This window comes from Pleurodeles waltl, chromosome 4_2 (assembly GCF_031143425.1).
Source record: "Pleurodeles waltl isolate 20211129_DDA chromosome 4_2, aPleWal1.hap1.20221129, whole genome shotgun sequence".
Classification (NCBI taxonomy): Eukaryota; Metazoa; Chordata; class Amphibia; order Caudata; family Salamandridae; genus Pleurodeles; species Pleurodeles waltl.
In genome coordinates, this window is record NC_090443.1 from 1,029,894,504 (window position 1) to 1,029,908,227 (window position 13,724).

Genomic DNA, 13,724 nt, shown 5'->3' on the forward strand with positions numbered 1-13,724 from the left:
CCAAGGAGAAACAGTGTCCCTCAGCCTGCTTGACTTCTCCATGGCCTTCAAGACTGTCTCCCATAACATACTCATCAGAAGACTCCACAAGATTGGCACACGAGGATCTGCTTTCACATGTATCTGTCCCTCCTCACAGGAAGAACGCAAAGGGTCAGGCTGCCACCCTTCCCATAAGACACCAAGAAATTGATATGTTGAGTCCCACACGAGTACGTCCCTCTGAACCACCCTTTTTAACACATCCAGGACACCGGTGGCCAAAATCATCTGATCACAAGACCTCACCGTCATCTCCTACGCTAATGATACTCAACTCATCCTCTTCCTGATGGACAAGACAACCAAAACCAACTTCACCAGCTGCATGACCATTGTAGAAGACTGGATGCAAACTAACTGCCTGAAGCTCAACTCTGACAAGACAGAAGTAATGGTCTTCATCAACTAGACCTCTCAATGGGAGTCCATGTGGTGACCGTTGGAGCTAGGAGCAACACCCACAGATCACACAAGAAACCTAGTTATCTTCCTAGAAGAAAAGCTCAATATGATGGCTCAAGTCAATGCAGTGAGTAACTCATGCTTCCACATCCTACACATGCTGCAAAAGATCTTCAAATGGTTGCCTCAGAACACCACGCGGTCCATCAGGCATGCACTCATCACCAGAAGGCTGGATGACACTCTCTGCACCGGAATCTCCACACATCTCCTGCACAGACTCCAAACCATCCCGAACACCGCACATCACATCCACATTACCGCACATCACACCCACATCACAGCCACCTGACACCAGACCTCATGAAGCTTCACTGGCACCCAATTCACAAGCGCAGCCAGTTCAAACTTCTCACACACACATACAAGGCCCTACACAACACAGGACCAGAATACCTGAACAGCTGCATACACTTTCACCATCTTTCCCAGACACCTACACTCTGGCTCACTTGCACACACTCCCTGCATCCACAAAAACAAACCTGGAGGTCCCTCATTCTCCTACATCACACCCAAGACATGGAACAACCTCCCTCAACATATTAGAGCCTCCCCCTCACTTCTTGAGTTCCTCAAGAAGCTGAAGACCTGGCTCTTCGTATAAGTACCTTGGGGACCACACACCTGCACAAGCTCCTGGGTACCCTCTTGGGTGATTAGTATGCTATAAAAATCAACATAACATAACATGAACTGCCTGAGGATGGGAGCAAAATGTTTAAAAAGTCTGCAGAAGCAGGTGAAGGGGCGAAGTTGGGTAAGTAGCGCAAATTATAGAAAAAAATGCAGGAAAAAAAGAAAAATAAAGTAGACAGAGTGAGTCAATGAAGCGATAAGGCTGAAAAAGTAAAACCAAGGCAGGTAGAAATGAAAGCGAAATAAAGAGTAAGAATTAAACGCTAACAGGAAAACATAATTCACTGCTTAAAAGAAAGAAAGACAAACAACAAAAAGTTGGGAAGCCAGATATTTTAATACAAAAATCAAAAGGAACAGTTTCCTAAAATCCACCCTCAAACAACAAGTTTTGATTCACAGAATAAGGATCTGAAAGTAAAGTAAAAAGTGAATGGAACCCTGCAGGAGAACAGGAGACAACAGAAAGACAAGAGCAAATACTGACAGTGAGAAAATAATAAAGAAGGTCAGAACAGAGAAAAAGAACCATAGACGATTTACCTGAATGACGCTAAAAAATGCAGAAAATCTGCAACTTGGTCTAATTTCCAAAGTAGTGTGGTTTAGGGCTGGCAAATGTGTGTTCCATGGGACTTCCAAAGGAGTTGGCATTGCTTATGTCACCCAGAGTCATTGCCTTTTGGATATTCACAAACATTTCCAATGTTTCCCTCCCACTCCCTGTACTATTAAACCTAAGCTTTATTTAGATAAATGTAAAAGGTGCCCCGTGCATCTCCATTTTTTCAGTCACCCTGGCTCTGTATGGACCTGGATATGCTGCACTGGACACAGCCCAAAACTGCACTTCAATTTGGTTGTGTATTTATGTTATTCAAATATAATATGGACACTTTAGCACAAAAAGAAATGGAGACAGTGTCAGCATATAGGTGGTGTGCCAGGAAAGTGAAAAGTAGATTTTAGAGATCAACACGTAGGGCCTGATTTACAAAAGTAAATCAACATCTGTAATCTACTCTTGCACTTAGGTGCAAATGTACACTTTTTTGCGTTACCATTTCCAAATGTAAATTTCCACTTAGGTGTAGACTTACATATTCCCAACCGCTTAAAGCAGGCAGTATAACCTCTAACAACTCGACTTACAAGTGCAGACTTAACACTAGCAGCTTTCACATGTAGGTGGTGATCTTCACCACCGAGGCTGCAATCTTAGGGCAAAACTATTAAAGCATACTATTCTTTTGAAGAAGTATTAAATATGAAGTTTTCATTAACCAGTAAAATAAAATGTTACTGCACATTGACTCATCGAACTGAGTGTGTATTAAATATTAAATGAAAATATATTATTTTAATTTTGCCACATATTTGTGGTAGATCCGTAAATCAGTGGCAACACTTAAAAAAAAGTGCAGAATCCTAGATTTGTTTAAAAAACACCCCAGGGTGGTCCAGGGCTCGAGGAGGGAAAACATTTATTTTTGAGACAAGGGCATGTATTTGGGCCCCCTCCTGGTGCGCCCCCTCCCCGAGCCAATTTTGGTCCAGGTACCCCACCCTTTAGGGCCTGGCACATTTGTGAAAGGGAGGGGTTGGCTGCCTGTGAGGGAGGGAGGGAGGGTTGGCCACAAGGCCTTGGAACAGACCAGGCCTTGTGGTCAACGCCCCATCTGCACACAGCCAAAGTCCATGCACAGCGTGAGGTTGGCTGTATGCAGTGGAGTGGCCAACCTTCTGCCATGCACGGCCGAACATCCTGCTCAGTGTGGGGTTGGCTACCTTTAAAGGGGCTGGCTGCATGCAGTGGATTGGCAGCAGGGTCTGAATGCCTGTGGGGGCATGGGTTACAGTTACCTTAGGGCACAAATTACAATTACCTGAGATAACTATAAATGGTGAATTTTAGTGGTCATTAGTGTTTAAAGCACTATGTTGTTACTGAACAATTCACCTAACTATAATGTTACTTTAACCTATGTTTTTTTCAGTGAATATATATATGTATATATGTATATATATATATAATTATATATATATATATATATACATATATATAGGCAATTATATATATATATATATACATATATACACATATAAATCTATTTAGAAAGATAGATATAACAGATATATAAATAGATAGTATTATTTGTGGTAGTGCGTTGTAGTACCAATGCTTGCCCATGATTTTTGCTTTACTTATTCCAAAATAGATAAATGTATATGTGTAGGTACATAGATATACAATATTTTCTATGGGAATGTGCTGCAGTACCAATGTTTGGCTGTGTGTGTTGATTTACATATTCCAAGGCTGGGCTGGAGTACATTAGAGCCTGTTTTGACACATTTAGGGCTGTAGTAACTTAAATAAAAGCAGATCATAAATAGCAATGGCGTTACTCTTTTGTTTGTATGTGTCTGCAGTAGTATGTGCCTCCCTAAACCCCTCCCTAAAATTCCCTAAACTCCTCCCATTTATTAGGATAGGCCCCATTTTCCCACAACTCTCCCTGGTCCACCTACATTTACTAATAGGTAGTAATCTTACATGTGCAGAGATCTCCACGTAAAAAACATAGAAGAGGCAGAGATAGAGATCTCCACCTACAGGTCTGTGGACTGCAATGTGTGGTAAGTAGTTCTCCTGTAGTACCACTTTATGTTCTACAAAATGCAGTTTGTAAATCAGGCCCTGAGGGTCTTCATGAATAGATCGATACAAGTCCTTATAACAGAACTGGGTTGTCTGTGAGGTTGTTTTCATATTCATAGGACACTTAAAAACACTTTGTTTGAATATACTGTACCAGTAAGAGGGCCAGCAAAGAGATTCTCTTAAGAGCAATAAGATTCCTCTTTAATGATGAAAAGCTGGAAGTCTTGATCCTTTGATGCATAGGATCATTGCAAGCAATACCAAATATTTCCATCATCAGCAAAAGTATATATTTTTAAAAGTAGTCGTTATGGCAAAGCTAAACTAAGTGACCTTAAGACCCATAATATGAAAAACGATATATTATTAATGACTTAAACACGAATCAGATGTGAATGTTTTAAGGTAGAATTGGTAGAGTGAAGCTGAACATTTTAGAAGAGAAATGGACATTTTCTTGACAGATGGATTTTATTTGAACTTGCAATAATTATAAACCATATTTACTTTGCTTGTTGTTTAGCATTAAGAAAGGGAAACATTCTGTGATTGGTTAAAGTTTAGAAAACCCCCCGGTTAGCTTAGTTTGTCATTCACTGTTACTGCACTCTAGTATGGCGCAGTGGTGGCCAGCTTGTATTTCCAATTGGGGGGCGGCATGGGGGATACAATAAAAATCAAATAAAAAAAATGCACCTACCCGTCAAAGATCTTTTCTCCTCGCTTTGCGTCGTCTCTCTCCCAGCTCTGACACGCAACGGTCACAGGACCCAGGAAAACCAGCATGAAACCAACGTCAGGATTGGTGGAAGCAGGCTCTCTCAGCACTCACCAAAGCGCTGGAGGCCTGTGCCTTCTCTAACCCAGCTGTCCTAATACAGCTGGGTTAGAGATGTGTAAAGTGCGCATGTCAGGCTGGCCATTGCAAGACGGCCAGCCAAAGGGACATGCGCACTTCAAACAAGTGCGCAGCTCCTTGCTGCCACTCTGCAGCAATTGCCACACCCGTCCTGACACTCGGTTCAGGACGAGGCGTTGAAAAATAAAATGGTAATAAACAAAGTTTATTACGATTTTATTTGTCTTTTCTGGAGGCATTTTCTTGGTGGGGCGACGCTCCTCCGTCCACGTGGAGGGGCCGCCCCTGGTATTGCATCAGCTAACAAAAGCCGTGTTTTCAAGAGAACAATAATCCACATAAGAGCAAAACAGTCAGCTCGTATAGTGAAGTAAGAAGTTGTAGACTGAAGGGAGGCAAGAAAAAAATGCAAGAAAGAACAGCCAATAGCAAGCCTGGAAATGAATGTGTTAGAGAACCAATTAAGTCATACATTGAAAAAAGTATACGAAGAAAGATTTGAAAGGAATTAAGAAAAAGCACAAAAGCATACAATGAGCAGAAGGAAAAGACAGGAAAATATGATGGTTAGAAAGTGAAAAGCGAATGGAACCATGTAGGAAAACAGGAGACAACAGAAAGGCATGAGCAAATAATGACAGTGAGAAAATAATAAAGAAGATAAGAACAGAGGCATAATGAAGCAATAAGAATTGAAGGAGAACAATAGAGAAAAACAAGGATAGGGATTTACCTCCGCGGGCATCTGCATGAGGAGCATAGCGGCGATGGGACCCTGGGCCTGACAGTATCCCTCCTCTGGCCTGTACACGGTGTAGGCCTTCAGTATCCTCAGTAGGCCCTGTTGCCTGTAGGGAGGAAAGAGGAGCAGGTTGAACCCCATGATGCAGACATTGATACCCTCACTTTGAAGGGTTCCCTCCTCAAAGTGTGCTCGCACGCACCCATGTGCAACCACATTGCTATAACCATGAACTTTCCAAAAGCTCACAAGACCTTAGAACTCCTGAAGAAGGCTTTGAAATTGGGTTTTGGCTGTTTGGAACTTTGTGGGATGTTTCCCAGAAAAAGACAATTTTCATCTATTTATTTCTTCTATTTACTGGTAAAAAAGGTAATTTCTGGCTACAGCTGGAACAGCAGGAGCCTGGAGGAGTTAGGTCAAGAAATTCTGGGTAAACGGATCTTTGACCAAGAATTTTGTCTATGGATGCATCATCAAAGCCTTGTGGTACACAGTCAGGGGACAGGGGTTACAAGAGTCTAGTGATCTCTAGTGCTGCATTCCATAGCTTGGTGGAATAAAATAAAATGAATGTTCGGTTAGAAATTCTGATTTTAGCTGATTTAGAGATTTCAAAGAGGTGCAAATTCTTGTAGCATTCCTGAGATGGTGGATGCATCTTGTGAAGTATTTTGACAACTGTGTTGGGAAATACAATCATATTAGACCTGTCAGCCGTAAGGTGGTCTTCCCTCAAACCTTCTGCCTCACTGCCTACATTTTGCTGCACTTTTTTGTTGGTTTTAGGACTCTGTGCTCTTTACCACTGCTAACCAGTACTAAAGTTGTGCTTGTGCTCACTCCTGTAAAACATACTTATACGTGCTTATAGCCAATTGGCACATATTGTGCCACCCACTTGAGTAGCACTCACTGCAACCTGAATGCAGTTTCAAACTGCTAAGCTGACATGGTATTAAAGCCCCCTCACTAAGCCTTAAACTCCCCTTTATATGTCACCCCTAAGCTGGGCCCTAGCTAGCCAATAGGGCGGGGTGCTGTGTAATTAAAAGGTTGGACATGTACTTTTAAGTTTTACATGTCCTGATTGAGAAAAACTCCTAATTCGTTTTTCACTGCTGTGAGGCCTCCCCCTCCCAAAGATTACATTGGGGATTCCTTATTGCATTTAATAAGCTGTAATTTCCAAATGGAAGCTGACAGCTAAGTCATGTTAGGTGTCTTTGGAAATGTAATAAAACCCCTAGTTAATGGTAAAGTCAGGTTTTTTATTACAATTTTAAAAATTACACTAGAAAGTCAGCCGTTTTCTGCCCTTAGCCCTTTTGCGCTTGTAGACTGGCCTGGGTCACATGACTGCTTGTAACTGACAGTTAGACTTTGTGAATTCTCTGCCTTCGTACAAAGGGCATTACGACCCACATTGTTACTGCAGCAAGCTTGGAGCCAGGGCAGGGGAGAAAGGAAATTCCATGACTCAAAAGGGCTAGTCTGCTGGCCTCCAGTTTAGAGCCACAGGGACACAAAAGGCTTCCTTCATCTTGAACCCATACCTGGACCCAGCATGATTGAGTTCTGACCCTCCAAGTGGTGGCCCTTCCGTCCTGTACCCTTGGAAGTGGTGCTAAAGGTGCCCAGATAGCCAAAATCCAAAAGTGAGGACTGCGCTCCATCATGATCGACCATATTTTGAAAATGTCACCCGGTCTTGCGCAACTAGATGTCCACTGTTGGCGCTTTGATCTTTTAGGCATTAGTTTTTACTAAAAACTTTTAAAATTCATAACTCTAGTTCTACTGATTGAATTTTTGTCGTTTTGATGTCAAATAATGTATTAACATTTTCTTGTGTTATGTTTTCACTTCATTACGGTTTGTGTGCTGCATCAACACTTTACATGTTGCCTCTAAGTGGACTAGATTTTTGTTGTTTCGATCATTTATTTAAATTTACTCTATTTTTCTGTATTGTTTTGGGGCTTTTCTTGTGTTATGTTTTCAGTTTATTACTGTTTGTGTGCTGCATGAACACTTTAGACATTGCCTCTAAGTTTAGCCTGGTTGCTTTTTTGTGCCAAGCTACCCAGGGTTAAGTACAGGGTAATTTAGTGACTTTTTGTGGTTCACCCTCCAAGAACTGTGGCTGCTGCTGGACTAGGGCTCACACCCCAGTCAACCAACAACACAATTTCTCACACTGATGTTCAGCGGTGTGGATCAGGACTAGTGTTTGTGCAGTACGATACAGTGATTTGTTTTACACGAAAATCCCAGATAAATAATTTGACATCAGTGTGACCCCTTTTTAAATTCTTCCTCTGTTTTCAAATGGCTTTTTTCCCATTTTCTAAATGTAAATATCCCTGTCTCTCTTTTCCATCACCATGGAGATGGAGCTGTGCAACTTTGATGACCTCAGCAGTGTTGAGCTACTGAAACTCTGCAAACAGAGGGGGATGAAAGCAGACAGGAGGGCTACCATACTGGATCCCCAGGAAGTCCTCAGAGCCTTTGGGGAGGTGCAGAGGTGGCAATCCGCCTCAGGAGAAGCTAATGGTGAAAATGAAGAGTGGACTTGAACTTAAGTGAGGATGAGAAGCAGGACCCGGAGAGGGACCCTGGAATGCAGGGAAAGCTCAACTGCCCCCAGAGAGAAGCCCGGATTCCCAAGATGAGGCTCGGAGCAGTGTAACCTCCATGAGCCTGTCTCAAGTGGAGTTGGAAGTCAGGAGATATGAAAGGAAACTCAAGCTGAAGCTGGAGCTGGCAAAGTTAAAACTGGAGAAGGTGAAAGATGAGGCGGAGAGGGCCTTAGCTGAAAAGAAACTACTGTTGGAGCACAACAAAAACATGAGGGAGCTGGAGCTAAAGATAAGGAAACCTTCAGCACCCAACAGTGATGGTGGCAGCTTACCAACAGTGTCTGCTGGAGAGGTGAGAGTCCGCATACCTCAGGAGCTGGTGCCTAACTATATGTTGGGAGATGATACAGACAAGTAGTTTGCTGCCTATGAATTTGTACTTAGGGTACACAAGGTCCCAGAGGTATACTGGGCGGGGGGTAGCCTGTGCAAACACATGCCCGCAGTGGGGAGGGATACACTTCTAACATTAGAGGATCATACAAGGTATGACCCCGTGAAGGCAATATTTGTGCTTAATTTAGGCTGACACCTGAGAAGTACAGTCAGAGGTTCAGGGACAGCCACAAGCTCCCAGAAAGTCCTGGGTGGACGTGCTAGATTATGCCAGCAAGGCTAGGTGAGAGGCAGCATTTTACTGGGCTGCACAACCTAATTCTGAGGGAGCACATGCACAATAGTTGATTTACAGAGCTGCGCCAACACCCAGTCTTCCAACTATCCTGGAAGGTGAAACAAGTCCTACAGAAAGCATCAGTCTGTCTTCATCCAATGCCAATAGAAGTGGGAGACAAGCCAGGCAAAGGTTTTATCCTGGCCCAGATGTCCTGCCAGGGGTATCTCTTGAGCTAGCCCTAGAAGGAAGGCCCTGGTAGATAGCAGACTTACTGATCCCAGGAAGTTTGCTGAGGAGGCAGACCTCTGGGTCAGGACCAGAGTGTCTAAGAAGGCGTCTGGAGAGGACTCCCATAAAGGTGGCCAGGGTTCCCAACAGAAGAAGGAGGGGGAGATAAGAATAAATCAAGGAGTTCTCTAAAGGCCACAAAACAGTTCACTGGGCAAAGGGTCCCAACCCAGCCACCAGAAGGCAACTATCATAGATCAAAAAACTGGAAAGCTTGACCCTAAGTGGTATGAGGGGTACCACTGTACGACTGTCAAGGGAGATGCCAAGTGCTCCAAGAGGGCACCACCCCCAGTAGTGGGCAGTCACAGGGAATGGGCAGTGTAGCACTTGAGGAGGAGATGGCCCCAGTTGGTGTGGGTGAGACTAGAGAGGTTACCCTAGTGTCCTTGGGTGGCAAGGGGATGGTGCCCAAAGCCGCACGTCATCTAAGACTTCAAAGTATAGGCAGTGGGTCACCATCAATGGGCAGAAGGTGGAGGCTCTGATGGACACAGGCGCCAGTATGACCACTGTCAGGTGTCATCTGGTATCCTCAGAGCAGGTGATACCCAATACATTTTACCTGGTTGTAGTCTCAGAGATCCAGGACAGCCACAACCTTGTAGCTTTGGTTCCCTTTGAGATGTGGTGGGGGGGGAGGGGGGTCTCAGGTCTTCTGAAAGTTGCTGTGAGTCTTGCTATTGCCGTGGGCTGTCTGTCAGGGAGTGGCCTGGAGCATACTGCTTGGAAGGAAGTGGAGCTCAGGTCACACCTGGAAATGTTAGGGTTGCCTGAGTGGATCTGTGCGACCACCAGGTTCATGGCTGCCCAGGAGAGGAGCCAAGAAGGCCTGGAGCCTGGAAGAATGGCCCAAACAGCTTCTAGAAAGGGAAGGGCAAGGGTTGTGGAAACCAGCCCCTCAATGTCCAACAGTTCAGGGAGGATGGAGTGCAGAGGAGGCCACCCAAGAGCCTAATGGGAAGGACATTCTATAAGCTATCTAGGGTTAAGCACAGGTTAATTTAGTGACTTTTTGTGGTTGAACCTGCAAGGGATTGTGACTGTTGCTTGACCGGAGCCCACACCCCAGTCAACCAACAACCCAATTTCTCATACATCCCTGAGAGAGTTTGGTGTTTGTGATGGGGGAATGGCTACACCACTCTGCACAGAAAATCAATTATACTTTTTTGTTACCCACATCTGGGATGCAGTGTTCCATGATGCACCTTATGAAAAAGAAACGAAGAATGCAGCTAGGAAGATCGTTGCAATGGAGCATTATCAAATATATTCCAAATGTAGATGTAAGCATATGGCTGAAAAATTCAGACTTTTTCATGCAGCTTTTGTTAATTGGGTCCTTAGGTAAGGAAACAAAAGCTCATGGCAGAAATATAAGTTGATAGAATATGATTTCATGCATAAATTCCAAAGGCCATGGAAGGCTTACACATATTTCTGAAAGCTCTGTGACGCCTCGGTCCTAAATGTCTGTAAAACAGGAAGATGTCTTATGGTAATCTTACAGATAACCATGGAGGGGGTGCCAGTTTAAGCAAATGGTCTCAAAATAGGCTTTTTTGTCAGGAAAAAACAAGCATTGGCAAAACCAATAGGACTGGTGTTGGCTGCAAGCCTTTTGGCCTATGAAGCTCCTGTGTGCCTGCTGCAGTTAATCTTTGAGTTTGGTGAAAGCAAAATCAGCTTCCAATGGCTCCAGCGCTCTAGAGAATGCCCGGTGGAATAAAAGGCCAATTCAGCCCTGGGCCTTGTCAATGCTTGTTTTGTTTTGCCACATTTTCATAACACTTTATTGCTGGGGGAGTTGCTGGGTCCTCTCCAATATATAAAAACATTGCCTAATAGCAAAATAATACTTTTGTTCTTAAAAAGCACACAATGCCGAAGTAGTCTCTGGCACTGAAAGGAAGTACTTTGTGTCCAGGTGTACACCTTGTGAAAGATCACAATGTCTTCGTGCATAGTGAAGTCAGCCAATTACTGAGAGGGGCTTAACCTTTTCCCCATGTTCTAGGCTGTATCGAGTGAAAGAAGAAAGTGATAACACAACAGATCAATGGATGAAGAGGGCTGGCTGAAAGCCCCTATAAGTATATTCTGTATGTATATACATATCATTTTAGAAAAATCTAAAGGTCTTGGCTAAAACCAGACTGTTGGAATTGGCCCTTTCTGGAGGGTCATCCTAAAACTTTTTGCCTTCACACCTCCATTTTTGCTAAATCCATTTTTGTTGGCCTTCGGACTCTGCGCACTTTACCACTGCAAAAGTGTGTGTGCTGTCCCCCTTAAAATGTAGTAGAATTGGCTTATACCCAATTGGCATATTTATTTTACTTGTAAGTTCCTAGTAGAGTGCTACTATATGTTCCTAGGGCCTGTACATTAAATTCTGCTAGTGGGCCTGCAGCAGTCATTGTGCCACCAACTTAAGTAGCCCTTTAAACATGTCTCAGGCCTACCATTGCAGCCTGTGTGCGTGCAGTATTAAACTAACATTTCGACCTGGCGTAATAAACCTTTTGTCAGGCCCAAACCTTCCTCTTTAATACATATAAGTGATGCATAGTTTGGGCCCTGGGCAGCCCAGAGGGCAGGGTGCAATATATTTAAAAAGCAGGACACATACTTTTAACTGTTCACGACCTGATAGTGAAAAACTCTTACATTCGTTTTTCACTACTGCAAGACATACCTCTCCAATTGGATAACATTTGAGTTATTTTATTACATTCTATGGACCTGATTCACAAATGTAAACATAGACTAAAAGTCTAAGTTTAGACCAAAAGTCTGAGTTTAGACCTAAAGCCTAACTTTACTCATGGTAAAATTAGACTTTTGCTCCAAGTTTAGACTTTTGGTCTAAATCGACTACAAGTCTAAACTTAGACCAAAAGTCTAACTTTAAAATGAGTAAAGTTAGACTTTAGGTCTATACTTAGACTTTTGGTCTAAGTTTAGACCAAAAGTCTAACCATAGACCAAAAGTCTAACTTTACTACAAGTCTAACCATAGACCAAAAGTCTAACTTTACTACAAGTAAAGTTAGACTTTTGGTCTAAGGTTAGACTTTTGGTCTAAACTTAGACCAAAAGTCTAAGTTTACCTTTGTGAATTGGGCCCTATAAGTGTAATTTCCAAGTGAGAATGTTTGGTGTCTCTGGAATCACAATTTAAAAACCTAACTTATGGCAAAGACATATTTTAAATTATAATTCGGGCAGTGTCACTTTTAGAAAGTTGGCATTTTCCTGCCTTAGTCATTTAGAGTTTGCAGCCTTTACCTCGTTCACGTGTCTGGGTGTAGCTAACAGTTGAGCTTTGTGTATTGCTCCCAGACAGCAACACACAATAGGGAGTGTAGGTGCACCTGGAGAGGCTATCACTGGCAGGATCGGAGGGAGGATCTGGGCACAGCCCCACTTACACTTGAATAGCCTGCGTCCTGCCTCCACACATAGGGCTGCATGCTCCCTGTAGTTAGTCTGGATGCAAGACAGGGAAGGGGGGGATGCCTGGGTACTTCAAAGGTACTTCAAAGAGAAACCTCTAGAAGCTTCTTCCCATTTCAAAAGCACAACTGAGTATAAATACTGGACCTCCGGCACCAACTCCTCAATACACTTCTGGATCTGTGGATATTCTGCCAGGAAGAAGGACTCTTGTGCTGCTACAATGACTGCCAGTCTGCTGGACTGCTGACTTAAAGAAACTGCTGCCCTACTGTGCTGACCTACTGCCTGCTGCCCTCTTGCCCAGGGAAGAAAAGTGGACCTGCAACTACTTCTTGAACTCAGGACCCCAGAGAGACTCCAAGGGCTTGTCTTCTGGCCCCCTGATCGGAGCCTCAGAGACATAAAAGGCTCCCCAACAGGCTCCTGGACCCAGCTACAGTGAGTTCCTGATCCCCGAGTGGTGCCCCTCGGGTCCTGGACCCTTGGTGTGGCTTAGCAAGCATAAATCAAGCTTTTGGGCTTTTGGCAACCACGGGCCTATCCGCACTGAGACCACGCCCTCACACAGGAAACCAGCGCAAGCTGCCTCCATCCTGTCTCTTCATACCTCAGCTTCGACCACTCACAGGGGACCGCCAAAACAAAGCTCCAGCTCACCCATTCACAACACCTGGCCTGCTCTTCGCGCCACACTGACAGCCTCCTGCAACGCTTTCCTTGCTCCTCGTGGGCCTCTCTAACGTGAATGGGCCTATTGGCACAAAACTTGAGATGGTCAACCATCAGCGGGACTAATATGGGACTTAATCCTACCTGCGCTCCGTTGTTTTCGGCCTGAACTTTTGACTTTGACCCAGTCCAGCGTAACCAGATAGTTGCAGCTGGCGCTTCGTGCTTTAAGGTGCTATTTTACACTCCTCAAAAATTCATAACTTCGGTTCTAGCAATTGGATTTTTGTTGTTGTGGTCTTGTTTTATTTATTACATTTTGCTCTATTTCCCTGATGTGGGATCTTTTTGTGTAATGTTTTCACTGTTTTACTGTTGAAAGTGTTGCACAAATACTTTACACGTCGCCTCTAAGTTAAGCCTGATTGCTCTGTGTCATGCTACCAGGGAGTTGAGCACAGGTTAATATGGGATTTGCTTGTGCCTTATCCTGACAACGATTGTGTTTGCTGCTTGACCAGGGCCCACACCCCAGTCAACCAACAACCCAATTTCTTACACAAATCTAACAAGTGAGCACTTTTACCTGCTTCGAAAATCCTTGCACCAAAGATGTGGCGAATGTATGACTT

General features: G+C 43.8%; 1 protein-coding gene across 1 annotated transcript in view; it reads right to left on the bottom strand.

Moving 5' to 3' along the window:
- The window catches only part of TBC1D10C (TBC1 domain family member 10C), a 236,630-nt gene that overhangs the window by 41,550 nt on the left and 181,356 nt on the right, over window positions 1–13,724 (bottom strand). Inside the window, exon 6 of the mRNA XM_069232929.1 lies at window positions 5,401–5,515. Coding sequence (XP_069089030.1) covers window positions 5,401–5,515 — 115 coding nt within the window. The remainder of the gene's footprint in view (window positions 1–5,400; window positions 5,516–13,724) is intronic.